This window comes from Malania oleifera, chromosome 11 (assembly GCF_029873635.1).
Source record: "Malania oleifera isolate guangnan ecotype guangnan chromosome 11, ASM2987363v1, whole genome shotgun sequence".
NCBI lineage: Eukaryota > Viridiplantae > Streptophyta > Magnoliopsida > Santalales > Ximeniaceae > Malania > Malania oleifera.
Window position 1 is genome coordinate 33,094,795 of NC_080427.1, and position 18,962 is coordinate 33,113,756.

Sequence of the window (18,962 nt, forward strand, 5' to 3'; positions counted from 1 at the left end):
TGAAAGAATTAGTGGTGGAGAGAGAATTTTTGAGTAAGTTCTCACTCACCCACTCTTTCCGATCTCATTTCTTAGAGATAGTTATTGTGTTCGCAGCATGAGGTAAAAGAAGAGGTAAGTAAATTTGATTATAATAGTTTTTTATTAAAATTTATACCCGAATTCATTTTTAAGTAAATTTGATTATGTTAGATTTTTATTTAAAATCCATACCCGAGTTTATTTGTAAGTAAATTTCGATTATATTAGTTAGTTTCATAAATTATCTTGAGTTTATTTTTACGCATATTTAATTATACTAGTTTTATCTTTAATATACTTGCATTTATTTTTGAATTAAGAAATGTTCTAAACTCCTCGGGTATTTTATATCATTAATTTCTATTCAAAAAAATATTTTTAACACGAAAATTGTATAGCATGAGTTTATTTATACGTTGCATATTTTACGAAAAATATGAGTAAAGATTACATGGGTGAATTTTTTTACGTTGCGTATTTCACAAAAATATGAGTAAAAATGAGATTTTCATGATATTATTTTAATTGTACAATTATATAATAAAAATATTTTTAAAACCTCTTATGGCAAAGAAAGTTCAAAGTTACAGATGCTCGATACCGCAACTTAAACTTTAAATGGATCAGAGTGCACCCACACTGTTTACAGAGTGGTTATTTGTGTTAGTAGATTTCTCTTGAGTGCACACCTGGTTCGAGACCAGGACTTAATAAGGAAAATCTCACTTAATGTTTACGTACGTTAATTTAGTTTGGTTGGCCAGCCAGCTAAGTCTAGTCTTCAAACCGCACAATCCAGTCATGGGGGTAAACATGACTTACGACAAATAGGCCTAAAAGTGATTTTTACAATATATGTTTATACATATTTAATCACGTGTATAGAGTTATTGATGATTTGAAGGAAAAGTATATGTTTATGTGAAAATGGTCATTCTTGTGCCCAAATGACGATCTAAAGGAAACGTATAAGGAAAAAATATATATATATATATATATGTAAATAATTAAATATTTTTATAGTTTTAAAGTTAAAAGTTTAATTTAACAGTTATAGTATATGATTATAAAATTTTACTGTTGTAGTTGATGACAAAAGTTTTATGCCGAAAATTTTAAATTTATATTTATTTTAGAAGCAGTTTTGAAGTTATAGTATTGAATATTGTTTTACGAAATTTTAAAAGCTCATTTTGGCCACACTGATAATAATCTTATTTACTTACTGAGTGTCGTCTCACCCCAATCATATTTTTACATTTCAGATAACTCTGAAGGACATATCGGAAATCAAGCATAACAAGCATGCGGGTGGGAATAGAATAGAAAAATAAAACTTGATTAGAAATATTAGTATGATGCAAGATATTTATGCTTATGTAATTTTTCTTCTTTTGAAATAAATGATTGTAATATGGATAATTAACGCTCTAATTTAATAATAATTGAGTTTATTTACTTCCACTGTAAATGAATGGTAAAAAGTAAATATCCTAGACCCTTCAAGGTTGGGGTATTACAAATCCCCCTGTGTGCTGACCCGAGAAGTGTTGAGAAGAGTAGGATGGGCGGACTAGGTTGGGTGTATAGTCGACAGTGCTGCCACATTATTCAAAAAGTGTCGGTGTCGGAGCTGATTAGCCCCAAAGTTTTGAGAAGCGTAGGATACCCACTGTGTGTCGACTCAAGAAGTGTTGAGAAGAGTATGATGGGCAAACCAGGTTGGGTGGGCAATCGTGCGTAGTTATGTTATGTTTGACTTAGCCTGGTAGGTCAGCCATGACTAAGTCCCACCTTCGAGCCGCACAATTTGGTCATGTAGGGTTTGATACCGACCCGAGAAGTGTTGAGAAGAGTAGAATGGGCGGACCAGGTTAGGTGTATAGCCGACAATGCTGCCACACTATCCAGAAAGTGTCGGTGTCGGAGCCGATTAGCCCCGAAGTGTTGAGAAGCATAGGATACCCACTATGTGCCGACCCGAGAAGTGTTAAGAAGAGTATGATGGGCGGACCAAGTTGGGTGGGCAATCGTGCATAGTTGTGTTATATTTGACTTAGCCTAATAGGTCAGCCATGACTAAGTCTCGCTTTCGGGCCGCACTATCAAGTCATGTGGGGTTATTACATGACGAGATGTATGAATGTCCTAAGAAAGTTGTATGTATGTATATATATAACAGATGACATCTAAATATAGAGTAATTATATATATATATATACACGAATACATTTTTACATTTTCTATAAGCTAAAGTTAATTATTTAATGGCTGTGTTTCAAGAATACTAAAACTCATGTTACCACAGACTGACAATAACTTATTCCGTCTTACTAAGATATGTCTCACCCTATTCTTATCAAATATTTTTCAGATGCCATGATGAGCATAATAGTAATCAGAGTAGTGCAGTGGAAGTGTGGGTGGGATAGAAGGTTTTATTTAGAATAAATATTTAATTAAATTATGCACTTGATGTATTTAGACTATTATTTTAGGGATATGTTAGTTGTGATATTGGAATGATATTGTTATTTTGGGATAATTAGTACTCTAGTAATTTGTATTTGAGGTCTTCCACTATAAACAAATGTTTGTTACAGGTGGTATCAGAGAATTTTCGTAGTGAAATTTTCGGGTCGCCACAGTCTCAATGATTTAAAAAAGGTTAAAAAGGTATTTCAGACCTCACCTATATTAGTTTTAAGGGGGGTTTATCTAATAAAATCCCCTCCTTTGGATGTCTTATTAGACATTCCTAAATCACTCTTTATTTTTCATTTTCTCTTTAGATTTTTAATTAATTAATTTATTTTAAAGAAGTTAATTAAAGATCATTAAGTTCAATTTAGTGATAATTCATAATTAATTAAGTATCGTTCGTAGAACAGATGTGTAGGGGTACTAGTACATTTCCCTCACATAACTGAACTCTCGATCCCAACTTTGGTAAATGTAGACCGAGACTACTGGTTTTTTGACCCAAGATTAGTCTAGATACTAATCAACAAGTAGTAATTAAACGAACTAATCATACGTAGGAAAATAATTGGTTAGTGGCGACTCCATCGAATTTTAATATTATTATTTCTTGTCATTTCAGACCCTTTTCCGGCAACAAGACACCAAAAAATAATGACTAAAAAGAACTAAAATAGAGAAACACCCCCCCCCCCTAAATTTAGCCTATATAATAGCTGAACAAAATGGGGTGTCTACACTTATTTATTTCAACTTTTTCTTTGGTGTTCTTTTATCTATTCTCTCAATCTCTTACTCTTCCATTATGTAATCTCTCTGGTCACCTCATTTACCGCTTTCTTTTACTATTTATATGAATTCTATTCTTTTTTTTTTCTCTCTTTCTTGTAAGGTACCATTACTTAATAGAGAACTTGCACTTATGGGAGGGTGATTGAGTTCCAATATTTTACTCTTTACTTTTGATTCATAAGCTCCTTAAAAGAGATTTGTTTGACATAAACATCTGTCCTCTCATATGTATCTAAATCTTTTTTATTTCTTTGAAGGTTTTTTTTTTTATGCGAATGTTCTTCAAATTTTTTTTTGTTAAATCTTCTTTATATGCTAATTATATTCTACAATATATGAAAATATTTTGTTATAACCAGTGATCTTTGCTATATGATCTCTTAGTTAATAACCTTTGTTTATATTATGGGGTACAATTATATAATTAAGATATTGAGCTAGAAAACATGGAGTTCAAATGTTTAATTGAATTCAAAGTAAAAGTCCACTTTATCCTTCAACTGGTTCAATTCAAAAGAAATTATCTATTGCAATATGTACCTCAAATTCTTCCAATATGTCATTTTTCATTATAATAATATATTTTCCCATTATATTAAAGAAGATAAGTGCATTCACTCTAATATTAAAATTACAAAAGTACTTCCAAATATTCACACAAGGTATAATATGTGGCAACAAGTTATTTGCTATTAACTCATTTTAGATTAGAATCTAAGGCAAATGATTTCAAGAAAATATTAATTTTTGCGGTCATTGTTTCTTTATACAATGTTGTCATTGATTAGTCTAAATAAAAATTAAGCAAAAGTAAATGAAGGATTGAATTAATGATTTTATATGGTTATTTTCTTAATATGTTTCCATTCAAGGAGAACATTTCAAGTACTATTTTTTTTGTAAAATTGGATATAAACTATATATCAGGAGGCAGCATTAAGATTAAAAAGTGTAATGTGAAGAACCCATCAACTCGAAGTACCAATGCTACAACAATAATAATAAACCAGTCTTAAGTCCTAGTAGGTGGAGTAAGTTACACTAGTCCTTCTCAATCAATTTACACGATCAGGGACAATTTACTCTAATAAATTTAAGAGTTATTAAACCCTTAACTATCTCAATTCCAAGTTATTTTGGTTTTATCCTTGCCACTTTTATTGCCACTAATAGTATCTTGTTCACTCCTCACTGGAGAGCTATTTGGCTTACGCTGTAGATGCACAATCTATGTAAGTTGTCCCTCCCTTATTTTTTATAGGTGCTTGCCTAACTTGTCATGAATATGTTCAATCTTTAATTTTTTTCTTAACTTTATGCTAATCATCCACCTTAACTTTCTCATTTCAATAACTTTTACTTTATGGATATGTTATTATATAGTTGTCAAACATTCTAATCTATGTACATAGCTGGTCTTATGATCATCTTATAAATTTTTCCTTCTAATTTAAATAAAACCTCATTTTGAGTACTTTTAGAAAGTTCATCTATTAGTAATACAAAAAAATAAAGGTTCAAAGTAAATCCTTGATCTACACCTATTGCAAGTGGAAATTCCTTAACTCTCCACCTGGAGTCTTAAAAATTGTCGTTAATTTATCGTACATATTCCTAATGACACAAGTATACCTACTAGAACTCATCATACAGATTTGAGAAGTTTTACATTTGTTATCAGCTACTTAACGTAACTTTCTTCCTTTTCGATTTAGGGTTTAGGACTGATTGTGAGTAAAAGATTCAAAAACATTGAGTGCATAACAAGCGGAATTAAAAAAAAAAAAACATATATAGTGATAGTACCCACCTAAATAAAGTAGTACTTTTTATATTCAAGTTGATTTAAATCATATATAGTGATAGTACCCACCTAAATAAAGTAGTACTTTTTATATTCAAGTTGATTTAAATCATACTTTTTTTTTTTTTCAAATATAATTACTAAAAACTCCTTGTCATTTTATTTAAAACAAAAAAGCATCTCATGGCTTCGTTAAAACCATTAGCTCCTTATATTTTCTAAACTATACAGAATATTAATTACATTATTCTCTACTATCATGATGTGCAAAAAGATCAAAGTATTAGAAAAAAAAAAAAAAACTTAATTGAGGACATTTGTTATCGTTCTTGTTTTTTATTTTTTGTTTTTATTTCTCTACAATGAAGATATAGATTATAAAAACATATTTATTTATGTTGTCAGTTTTCTATTTCTTTCAATTGTTTGTCAAAAAATTGAAAATCAAAATTTATGACTTCCAGTTGTTTTGGTAACCTATTGGCAGAAATTTTAATATCCAAAAATAGTTTTTTTGGATTAAACTATTCATTTTATACAATTATAAATTAAAATAAAAATTAAATGATTATATAAATTTAAATATAATTAAAATAAAAATATAAGTAAATTTTGAAAAATAAAATAACAAGGACAATTACAAAATACCTTTCTTATTTTTCAATTGTCATGTCTAATAAAATTTTTATTGTAAAGTAAATTTTGAATGTAGAATAATAAGGTAAAATGATTATATTAAACTTTATTGTTATTAAGGTAATGTCCCCTCCCATACCCCCTCCCACCGTTTCCCAACCTGCACCCCTTAACATGGAAATTTCAAATTCTTCTACTAGTTTTTGGTTTCGTTTTAGTTGCTGTTCTCTTCACAACCCTAGGGATAAAAAATCAGTGAAGCTTGAATAGATAAAAATCAAGGGAAAGACTCGTTCAGAAAACATGAGTCATCTGAGTGCCTGAGCTTGGTTTATTTGTATGTAAAACCAAGCTTTAATGTACCAAATGGAACCTGGGCAAATAGTAGGGTTTGCAATCAAACACTGGCAGCAAGGATGGATGAATTGCAAACACGATGAATTGCAAACACCACACAAACAAAGAATGAAAAAATTGGAACGGTTATAATTTTGCAGGAGCACTCAAATTCCTCCAACTGATCAAATCATGCCACACACCCAAATTCATGTATTTTCTTGCTTAGGTATCCCAATACAGCATAAATTTCTGCCACTTGAGGGTGTGATGTATCTCCGGAAACAAAACCATGCATCCCTCCTTTTGCTTCAATGCAGCTCCACCCTGGTTTCTTCTTCAAGTCCTTCTCATTTACAGTCTTTCGTAATTGTTCAACTTCACCCCACCTGTCAACAGTAGCCTGCATATTACTCAAAATAACACGGTATCCAGTGTTATCGGGTTCCAATTCGAATAGTTTTTGTGCAGCATACTGACCAACTTTGTTGTTGCCAGAAACTCTAGAGGATGCTAGGAGAGCACCCCAAATCCTACTATCAGGAAGTGCTACCATTTTCACAATTATGGCTAAGGCCTCTATGAGATTCCCAGATCGACCCAAAAGGTCCACGATGCAAGTGTAGTGATCCAGATCAGGTTCGATGCCAAATTTCCATATCATGGAATAGAAGATTTCACTGCCATGACTCACAAGGCCAGAGTGGCTACAAGCAGATAACAAACTTAAGAAGGTAACTCTATTTGGTAGGACTCCTTCATCCAACATTCTTTCAAAAAGTTCCAAGGCTTCAAAACCCAGGCCATGTGTGGCACAACCCTCAATCATGGATGTCCATGTTACCACATCCTTGATAATCATTCTATCGAAAAAAAATCTAGCAGAAGTCATACATCCACATCTTATGTACAAGTTCAAGATTGAGGTTTCCACTGGTGCACTGTTATCCACAATGCAATACAACTTCCTTGTGATGCAGCCATGGATTTCTTTACCCAGTTGCAGGGCACCTAGGCTGGCACACGCATCAATAAGGCTTCTTAAGATTTCGATCCCCGGTTCAAATCCCACAGTTTGCATTTGCTGGAAGAATGCAATCGCCTCAGTAAAATACCCATTCTGAGTAAAACCTGACATCATTGCACTCCAAGCAATGCTGTTTCTACAAGAAATTTCCCCAAATATTTTGGCTGACAACTCCAATTGTCCACACTTGGCATAACAATCCAACAAAGAAGTCTGCAAAATACCGTCATAAATCCCAGTTTTAATGGCAAAACAATGCAGCTTTTGGCCTTCAAGGAGATTTGCGGAATCTGAAAATGCTGAAATAACTAGAGTTAATGTCTCAGCACTGGGTGCTAAATGACCACACATATGGTTGAATCTCTTGGCTACTTTTACAGCATTTCCTCTCAATGAATAAAAAGAAATCAAAATATTCCAGGAAATAACATCCTTCCTGCCCATTTCCCCAAAGAATATTTCCATCTCTTTAACACTACCGGTTTTAGAATACATTTGTAAGATAGAATTTTGCACAGATCCATTAAAGAGCATCCCTTTCTTTATCACATAACCATGAAGTTCCCTCCCTTCAAGCACAATTCTAGAAGCAGAACAGCCCTGTAGCATGATGATCAAGGTCACATGATTGGGTTCATACTCCCTTCGCATTTCATTGAACAATACAAAAGCACTAGAAACACTCCCTTCACATACATATCCTGAAATGATTGAAGTCCAAGAAACTAAATCCCTCGCAGACATTTCATCGAATACTTTACGAGCATAACTCAAAAGGCCAGATTTCACATAAACCTCGATCATTGTGTTGCAAAAATATATATCTGACCCAAAACCCATTCGCACTGCAACACAGTGAACCATTTCTCCATTCCCTGCACAACTCTGAAGCGAAGAAACAGCCTTGTTTATTACCGGAAACGTGAAAGAGTCATGCTCAACGCCCAACTCTCGCATCTCTCGATAAAGAAACATCGCCGAATCAAACAGCCCCAAGTCGACATGGGATTTTATGATTGCGTTCCAGGCGTTGGTATCGGGTTCGCGCAAGTCCTTAAATACCGAAATAGCACTCTCTAGATCATCAAACCGAGCATACAGAGTTACGAGCTTTGACGCAATGGATTGAGGGTAACGCCCGGATGAGACAATGAGAGAAGAATGGACTTTTTTAAGCGTTCGAATGTCTTCGCATGAATGTAGAAGCAAAAAAGAAGAGATTGAATGCGTGAAGCGGTGAAAATGGGGTTTCAGGTTATGGGTAGCGAATAGAAGAGTAGGCACGATGGCGGAAGATGAAGGAGAGGCACTGTAGGGAAATGAAGAGAAGGCAAAACGCATGAACCCATCAACAAGACAAGGAATCCTGACTGCGAAGTGGGCTTCTCCCGATTATCCTTTCGGGTTGCAGAGAAGAAGACGTCTAAGCAGGAGAGCAGATACCGTTAACGGATGTGGCTTCGTGCCATGACATTCAGGCCCTTCAATCTAGCCTTTCTATCAGATTTTCCCCTGCTAGATTTACCATCATGGTGTGGACTTCAACCTTCAACTACATTTGATCAGTACATTTTTTATTTGGGACATATCCTGTACTAATTTTTTTTTTTCACTATCCATGCATTATTTTCACTAATTTTTATTTTCAAAATTTGACAGATAAAATATGTTGTATGTGCACACAGAGTGGTGTGTGTATACATACTAACATATATAACCTAAAAATATGAGATTGGTCCGTTTATAATAAAATAAGGGGTGCATTTATAACAAAAATAATTAATTTGTAAAAATCTATTAATGTTATTTTTTTTTAAAAAAAACTTAATATATAATTTTTATATTTTTGTTCCTTCAAAAAAAAAAAATTCTTACCAAATGAAAATATGTTTTCTAATATTTAAAAACGATGTTACAAAAATTTAAAAAACAGAAATAATTGGCATTCATATTATTATTTGAAATAGCCTAAATAGGAGGACATCTGATTGGTTGGGATAAATTAAATTAAAGTTTTCAAAAATTCTAAAATTAAAATCGACACTTTAGAAGCTAGAGAATGCTGATGATTTTGCCCCCTGATTGAAGATAAACCCCACCTTAATATATAGTTTTGGATGGAAATGTCAAACCCAGCATTCACTTGAACTAACTTCAGAAACAAAGCGCAACATCATCGTGAACTTGGTTCATCATTAACAGTCATCAAAACCAGCACCAACCACAAAGTGAAACAGGGCAAAAACAAGCATCATTCAGTCCACATTCACAAATGAAGTACAGTCAATATCCTGAAAAGTAATTCTGCCCAGGTATAAATCACTTATATGATCAGAACAAAGAGGGATACACTTACGATTGAAACTTTCATGAATTGCCCCCATCCCCAAAACCCATTTATTTTCATCCAGTGGATTCACATTCAAACGATTTTGCAGTAATCGGATCCGGTATACAACAGTCTCCCTACTGTCACAGAAGTGAGCGGCACAAGGATATAAAGGCTCATCAGAAGCCAACCTGACCAAAGACAATGACAAAGCGCCATCCACAGGCTTTGGATCTGATAAATTTTTATCTCCCATCATCTTAACATCCCTTTCTGTGGGGAAGTGAACTTCTTCAATCCCACTCAGATCCAATACCTTCAAATCCTTTGTGTAATGTCTGATGGCCTCCCTTTTGGTGGATTCATGCTTTTCTGATAAAGTCAAGATACAAGAGAACCTTAAGTGGTATGTTACAACAGTTTTCACCATTTTGAAGTTGTGACAACAGCAGAAGAAATCAAGCCATCTTATTCCGATACCAGCATAAAACTTGATGATGTCAGCATCTTCAAGAACAACAAGAAAACTGATTGGCCTAGGGCGACCCATATGATTTGTAAACCCGACAAGTTTAACTGCCTTCCTAACAAGTTCTATTGGTGCATCAACTTTCATACACAGCCTAGTCAAATCCTCAACCGTTCTCTCAGCATATTTTCGCTCATATTCTTCTTTGGCTTGCCTCTCTTTTTCCTCCAAGGCCTTTCTAGCATTAACTGGCTTCAAATGCTTGTCGACTTGCTCTTGAAAATTATCATAAGCATCCACAAGGTCTTGGGGCAATTGGTCTCTAATTTTTCTCAAAGAGAGAAAATCACCAGCTGAAAGACTGTGATGCCAATTCCAACGCTCGTCCAAAGAGCCCAAAAATTCCTGCACTACCTCATCCGCCCAAGTCCTAAAGATCTGTCTTACCTCATTTTCAATCTGGATTTCAAATTTAAACCCGTTGCTCTGCTTCAACTTCTTAAAAACATGACCCAATATCTTCAAGCCCAGTTTCTTCCTATTCCTTTCCCTAGCATTTTTCAGTTCTAAAGCCTTAACTTCCTTCTGTCTTAAGTATTTCTTCCGTGCCCTGATTGCTTTTTCAGACATAGGTGGGTGCAAAACTGAAGGTGGAACTGCTCGAAGTTCCATCCCTAGAAAATCAATCTTCTCAGACACGGCACTGTGTATGGCAGTCTTCAATCTATCTACCTTCAATTCCAAATTCCCTTCTAAGAATTTCACAACCCAATTCTTCAAATCTAAAGTCAACATCTTTGATCCAGATGTGGTCACTAGTATCTCATCCAAAAACCTCACTGCATGGATCTTCATAGGCTTATAGAAAACATTCGATTGTGATGAAATCCCATTTGAATCAAACTTGGGATTCTCACGGTCAGCTTGAAGCCGAATATCTTGCATTTCTTTATCAAATCCATTGAAGTAAATATTTATCAAAATTGAGCCTAAGCTACTTTCTTGGGGAAAACCCCTCCCTAAATAACAACCACCCAATTCAATTCTCACTGCTTCACACTCAAACAATCTCCTTATAATATCAATGAATACCCTGTCTTTTATCTTCTCCTCCATAATCATACACAATTTATCAACATGTCTGTGATCAAACAGTTGGCGACAGAATGAAACATTAAACCACCAATTCGGGTTTTGTACAGAGTTCTTGAGGTACCTAATTGCCGTATGCCGCCCCATGTTAACCCGTCCGCCGTAAGCGAATGTCATGAACCGATCATCGTAAATGACTTCCAAGACCATCCTAATAGCTTCAATCACAACCTTCAGCTTCAAACTGGGTAAAACCAACGACTCACCATTCTTCGTTGAAGGCGCGATTTTGAAACAACAAGACTCGTAATCAAATCGGTCTTCCCCGATTTGAAGAGCCACTTCTTCGAGCGAGAACCGGCTCGAGATCGACTCAAGAAGGGAGGAATTGGGTGAGCTGGTGCCATTGGCGCAAGGGGTTGCGAGGTTTTGGCAAGCAGTGAGGAGGACATGGGGAGAAGCAACGACATTTTGGATGAGGTGAGAGAAAATGCCGTGGGCGCATTGGGCAAGAACTAGGGTTTTGAGTTCTGGTGTGGATAGGGGTTTTGTAGGGTTTTGGCCTGGGTTTGAAATTAGGCTTGTGCGAGGAAGTAAAGGGCATGCGTGTAGGGTTGAGAGGGATCTGAAAGAAGATAGAATCGGAAGTGTGATGTTGAAGGAGGCTGCTCGTCTGAGGTTCAGAAGCATGGGAAGAAGGGGAAGAGAAATGCACTTTTATATCTGAAGCTTCTTTTCTTGTCCCAGACTGTGCTTCCATTGATTTTGAGATTTGCTCGCCTGCGTCAATTTGAGGACTCCATAAGAAGGAAACAAACCAACGGAAAGGAAAATTACGTAACCCATTGTGGTTCAATGAAAAAATAAAAAGTCACTTAATAATGTTTTTTTGTTTTTTTGATTACGTAGGAACTCCCGCCATCAACAAGCCCTTCGAACCCCCTGATACGACACCAAACTTACAGATTAGCGTCTTTCACCCTCCAGGTCTTATTGATCAGGGTAAAGTCCGGAATGCGGACACAGCTTCCGTGCATCAGTTAGATGTTCGACCAACCCGACCCTCGAAATACATTTCCATTACTATCTACGGTCCCCGCTGGCTCATAGAGTGAACTCTCATCATCCATAATCCTCGCTGGCTCACAGAGTAAACTATCACCATCTACAGGTACCGCTAGTTCTGTGAGTGTATCTACCTGAAATTGAACCCTGATGCTCTTTCTTACTTGCTGATGTTTTTCCACAAACGGGAGGTAATTCATCTCACATCTCATATCCTTTTTTGCCTCTCTTAGAATTCAAACTTGAAACTTGTAATAATGATATCTTAAGTTTTGACCATCGGAATGTCTTTTAGGAGACAAATGACAAAACTCTCTTTTTTAAATCTCCAAAAAATTATACGTCACAATTTTATATAAATTATATGTTACAAATTTTCAAATAGCGAAGACCATTTTATGCATAGACTTGAAATTGAAAATTCAATTATATATAATCAATAATTACTCTTAATTTTAATTAATTAATTAATTAATTTAATAATAATTTTTTTTTTCTGAGTTAATACATTCTTCTCTCCTTTAAAGAATTTCGTTCTTGAAATTCTTTGAACCTAATCAATTACATGCAAAAGTTTTAACCCACGAGATTACCTAAGGATATGAGTGTTTATCCACCTATATAAGTAGCACTCTTCTACTATGATATTTAGGCAACCCGAAGGTCACAATTGAAGTATACCAGGCCACTCACCTTACTCAATAAGCCATTAAGTATTAAATTGATCTCGTACTCACACAGTTCAAACAAAGGTTTACCAGCGAAGACCCCAAGGATAGAAAAATCTATTCGCCCATACAAGTAAGTTCCCCCTGCCCTAATACGTTATGTAGCTACTGCCACATTTGAAGTTAGTAGAGCACTCGCCTTTCTCAACAAACCCTCAGGCGAAGAGTACGCTCCACCCAATCATAACATGTTCTACGAGTATAAATACTTCTAATATTATAATACATTATTTTTTCTATCATTATTTAACCATTCACATGTATTCATGTACATAACTTTAACATTTCATTTCATTTCACTTTAAATGAATCTTTCTCATTTTACAGTGTTTACATTTCACACTTCATTTTCGTTTCATTCATTTCCATTTTCATTTCATTTCATTATATACTCAGCATCTTTTAGCTGCTTTACCCAACATCTTTTAGTTATTTTACCCAACATTTTTCAGCTGTTTTACCCAACATCTTTTAACTGTTTACATGGTTGCATTAACACACACGAACAACATAGTTCATATCATATTTCATTCTTAATACATTACTTACTTAACTTGCATTTCATACATTTAACATATATTTGTACATGACTTACATTTACTGATGTCACACAATTTAGTAATAAAATTCACATATTACTTGTAAAATAAGTCAACCAATATTTAATATTCATATACTAAAAATACCTTTCATTTCTTATATAATTATCCTGAAAATATTTTTCACTTTCATCAATTCATTTTCGCATATACGTATCTAATAAAGAGCCCTAAACTTGGAAAAACATAATTTAAATGGTTGAAATTTTAAATTCATACCAAAACATATATACGTATATATAACACAATTCATCTTCCACTAAATTCATAAAATTCTAGTTTAATATATATTTTTCCCTTTACTTGGTTTCTTGAACTATGCCAATAGGGACCCCAAAAAATACCTACGGCATTCACTCGGACCCAAAATCAAAAATCCTAATTCCATTAAATCAATCATAAATAAAATACTATTTTAATATTTTATAAACCTTTAAATACTAAATAAACAGTTATACCCTCAAATATAACCAATTTACCTAATTCCCCAAATCTCACTCTTACTTTGGAATGGGATCTAGAAAATTTCAATTGGAAATTTACTTCGGCCAAAATAACGGCGATCGTGACTAGGACCACATAGTGGTGCCTGATCGTCGATTTAACGGCATATTTAAGGAGAAATTAAGGATTTAGAGGAAATATACCTTTCCCCAAGAGTGGTGCCTACGCCGCTCTCACGATAAATCCGCTCCAATAGAAATTTCGATGACGGAACTAGAAATCCAATGGTACCTTCCATTTCCCGACTGGTCGAATATCCCCCGAGAAATTGAGAAGGGAGAGAGACGGAGACGGAGGAGTGACGAAGAGAGAAGGAGAGAGTGAGAGAGGCTGAGAGAGACGCAGGTTCCTTCTCAGATAAGTTTTCTATATATTTCTTTTTTCTTTTTTTTTTCCTTTATCTACTTAATCATATATAATAATAATATTATACACACACACACACACACACACTCATATATATATATATATATATATATATATATACATATATCATATTATTTATTCAACAAATCAAATTTAACGATACTTAATTAATTAATTGATTAATAATAACTAATTTTAATTTAATTTAATTCTTTTATTCCTTTTATTTGTTGATTTATTTAATTAATTTAATAATATTTAATTAGTTAACTAATCAATAATTACTCATAATTTTTATTAATTTTTTAATTAATTAATTAATTAATTTTAATAATAAAAATTTTTTCCAAGTTATTACATTCTTCCCTCCTTTAAAGAATTTCGTACTTAAAATTCTCTGAGCCTAATTAATCACATGCAAAAATTTTAATTCACGAGATTACCCAAGAATAAGGGTAATTACCTACCCATACAAGTAGTACCCTTCTGCCATGATACTTAGGCAACCCGAAGGTTACAATTGAAGCATATCAGGGCACTCATTTTACTTAGTAAACCATCAAATATTAAATTGATCTCGTACTCATACAGTTCAAGTAAAAGTTTACCAGTGAAGGCTCCAAGGATAGGGAAATCTATCAGTTTATACAAGTAGGTTCCCTCTGCCCTAGTACCTTATGCAGATACTGCCACATCTGAAGTTACTAGCGCACCCGCCTTTCTCAGCAAAGCCTCAGGCGAAGAATACGCATCACCCAATCGTAACATGTTCTACGAGCATAGATACTTCTAATATCATAATACATTATTCTTTCTGTCATTATTCAACCATTTACATATGTTCATGTTCATAACTTTAACATTTCATTTCATTTCACTTTAAATGACTCTTTCCCATTTTACATTGTCACATTTCACACTTCATTTTCGTTCCATTCATTTCCATTTCCATTTCATTTCATTACATACCCGGAATCTTTCACCTGCTTTACCCAACATCTTTCAGTTGTTTTACCTAACATCTTTCAGTTGTTTTACCCAACATCTTTCAGTTATTTTACCCAACATCTTTCAGCTATTTTACCTAATATCTTTCAACTGTTTTACCCAACATTTTTCAACTGTTTTGCCCAACATCTTTCAGCTATTTTACCCAACATCTTTCAACTGTTTACATGGTTGCATTAACACACACAAGCAGCATAGTTCATATCATATTTCATTCTCAATACATTGCTTACTTAATCTACATCTCAGACATTTAACATATATTTGCACAGAACTTACATTTACTCATGCCACACAATTTAGTAATAAAATTCATACATTGCCTGTAAAATAAGCTAACCAACATTTAATGTTTATATATTGAAAATATCTTTCATTTCTTACATAATTATCCTGAAAATATTTTCACTTTCATCAATTCATTTTCGCATATACGTATCTAATAAATAGCCCTAAACTTGGAAAAACATAATTTAAATGGTTGACATTTTAAACTCATACCGAAACATATACACGTATATATAACACAATTCATTTTCCATTAAATTCGTAAAGTTTTGGTTTAATATATATTTTTCCCCTTACCTGATTTCTTGAATTATGCTAACAGGGACTTCGAAAAATACCTGCGGCGCTCACCTAGACCCTGAATAAAAAATCTTAATTCCATTAAATCAATCTTAAATAAAATATTATTTTAATATTTCCTAACCCCTTAAATACCAAATAAACAGTTATACCCTCAAATATAACCAATTTACCTAATTCCTCAAATCCCACTCTCACTTTGGAGTGGGGCCCTAAAAACTCCAATTGAAAATTTACTCTGGTTAAAATGATGGCGATCGCGACTAGGGCCATGTGGTGGTGTCTGATCGTCGATTTAATGACATATTTAAGGAGAAATTAAAGATTTAGAGGGAATATACCTTTTCCTATGAGTGGTGCTTATGCTGCTCCCATGATAAATCCGCTCCAATAAAAATGTCGGTGGCGGAGTTGGGAATCCAACGGTACCTTCCGTTTCTCGATTGGTCGAATATCCCCTGAGAAATTGAGAAGAGAGAGAGACAGAGATGAAGAGAGAAGGAGAGAGCGAGAGAGGTTGAGAGAGACACAGGTTCGTTCTCAGGTAAGTTTTCTATGTATTTCTTTTTTTTTTCTTTTCCTTTACCTACTTAATCATATATAATAATAATATTATATTATATTTTATATATATATATATATTTTATAATAATACATATATATATATATATATATACATATATCATATTATTTATTCAACAAATCAAGTTTAACGATACTTAATTAATTAATTGATTAATAATAACTAATTTTAATTTAATTTAATTCTTTATTTCTTTTATTTGTTTATTTAATTAATTAATTTAATAATGTTTAATTAGTTAACTAATCAACAATTACTCTTAATTTTAATTAATTTTTTTAATAATAAATTTTTTTCCGCGTTATTACACCCTGCGTGAGGTTGAAGTAAGGGTGTAACCTCTCAAAAATAATTATTACAGGAGGATGTAGTGATTTAAAAAAATAAAATAAAATATGAATAAATAAATAAATAAATAAAATTAATTAAATAATATAATATAATAATATATATTATATATAAAAGATCATATAATATAATATTGATATAATATAAAATCAACCTTCTTGGAGAAACAGGAATGTTGATTTCCAATGAAATCATAAGAGATCAAAGAGACGCCCCCTGCAACCAATTTTCACTCTCTCTCTCTCCTTCTCACGTCTCTCTCACTCTTCGTCTCCTCTCCCTCTCTCCTCGACTTTTTTAACCAAACGGGCATCGATCGAAAAATAAAAATACCACTGGGATCACATCTCTGCCACTGGCATTTTCACCAGAGTGGATTTGTCGTAGGAGTAACGTAGGCACCACTCCTGGGGTAAGGTATACTCCTTCTCTTTCCTCAATTTTTCTTTAAATCTCCAATAAAATCGACGATCGGACACCACCACAGGGTCCTAGGTTCGATCCTCGTCATGTTGGCTGAAGCATATTTTTAATTTGAGTTTCCTAAGAACCACTCCAAAGCTAGGGTAGGATAGTAGAAATAGGTCCATTAGTTATTTTTAAAGATTAATTAGTAGTGTGCGGGCCTAGGAAATATTAAAATAATTATTATTCTGAGGAATTTAATTGATTGGTCCATGAAAAATATGAATTTCAGGATTTTGAGCGTCGAACGACGTGGGGCGTAGAATTTGTGTATTTTAGCGAGATCTCAATAAGTTAGGTAATGGGAATAAATTATAACAGTATTTGTTGAAAATTATTGACTAAGAAATTATGTGAAAACAAAATATGATATTTTGCCTGAAATTATTGTGATATGATTATCGGATAAAAATTATGTGGCATGCAAATTATATTGAGAACATGTTTGAATTGTGTGGTGTAATTTGCATGAAAAAAATGGGAATATGATATAAATATATATACTGAAAAGTTTTGTGTAGAGATGATTTAAAAGAAACCTAGTGCTATGTATATACTGAGTTGAAACGAAATGAGAATTGTTTTATTGGGAAACAATGAAAATAATATATGTATATGTATATTGAAGAGTCTTGTGAGAAATGACGAAAAAAGAAACATGGATATGTATATTGGAAAAATAATGAAATGCTTTATTGAGAAATGCTAAAATGGGTGAAATGATATATATATATATATACATATATATATATATATATATGTATATATTAGTATGATATGAAATGTGAATATTAAAAATGGGAATATTGTAATGTAAATTCTGCAATATGAATATTGAAATGTGGAAATTGAAATGTGATTTTTGAAATTTGAATACTGAATTGAGAATGATGAATGTAAATACTAGGAAATGTGAACATTGCAAAGTGCAAAAGCTGTAATGGGATCGTTGAAATGTGATCGATGAAATGTCAATACCGTATAATGATTGCGGGTATGTGGTAATGATAACCCTGGCGGATGGATATGGAAACCCTAATGATGGGTAGTGATATTGAGCATAGTACCGTTGCTAGTGGTGATAGTGCAACCACACAAACTCTTGAAGCGTGTGGCATGATGGTCAATTGAGTCGTTTAGTAGAGTTATTGTACTCCATGAGTCCGGATCAGGGCTATAGGCCAGCCAGTCGTACTATAGATGCGGGATATATGATATGATATTTTAGTCTAACCGAGTCGGCCAACCACGGTTAGATCTAGCTTTCGGGTAGCCCAACCTTTACCATGGGGGGAAGCATGGCATGGAAAAGAGATCCTCAGCGCAGCCATGAGTTACAGACGCGTTGGTATTGGGTACTAAGGATACTCATGTGTTGGATAGTGAAATGGAAATGGAAATGGATATGTGTGAGTTAATAACATAAATAATTAAGGCAAATCAAAACTCTCCGCTTGAGGGCTTGCTGAGTAAGGAGAGTGCCCTGATGAGTATCGGTTGTAGTCAAACCTGAGTTAATTGGGTAAGGTTACAAATGATATTAGAGCAGAGGAGACCTGCACGTATGGGCATGCAATCTCCCCTATTGTTGACCTTATAGGTCATATCTCGATTTTGATTGATGGCTTTCAAGTTTGTGTGCAGGATCATACTAACTGGATTATATTGATGGCATGCGACAACTTGAAGAAAATTGAAGACCCCGACATATTTGTTTATTG

General features: G+C 33.7%; 2 protein-coding genes across 2 annotated transcripts; both read right to left on the reverse strand.

Annotated features, from left to right (window-relative positions):
- Positions 1–6,203: 6,203 nt before the first annotated feature.
- On the reverse strand, positions 6,204–8,438 carry LOC131167779 (pentatricopeptide repeat-containing protein DOT4, chloroplastic-like). The gene has a single exon (XM_058126661.1). The coding sequence runs from the start codon at positions 8,436–8,438 to the stop codon at positions 6,261–6,263; it is 2,178 nt and encodes a 725-aa protein (XP_057982644.1). The 3' UTR covers positions 6,204–6,260.
- LOC131167778 (nuclear intron maturase 3, mitochondrial) lies at positions 6,204–11,803 on the reverse strand. Its single transcript, XM_058126660.1, has one exon. It carries the CDS (start codon positions 11,675–11,677, stop codon positions 9,353–9,355), a length of 2,325 nt encoding a protein of 774 aa, XP_057982643.1. The 5' UTR covers positions 11,678–11,803; the 3' UTR covers positions 6,204–9,352.
- Positions 11,804–18,962: the final 7,159 nt, after the last annotated feature.

Coding starts and splice junctions, on each gene's coding strand:
- LOC131167779 (XM_058126661.1), bottom strand. CDS start 8,438: ATGCGTTTTGCCTTCTCTTCATTTCCCTACAGTGCCTCTCCTTCATCT.
- LOC131167778 (XM_058126660.1), bottom strand. CDS start 11,677: ATGCTTCTGAACCTCAGACGAGCAGCCTCCTTCAACATCACACTTCCG.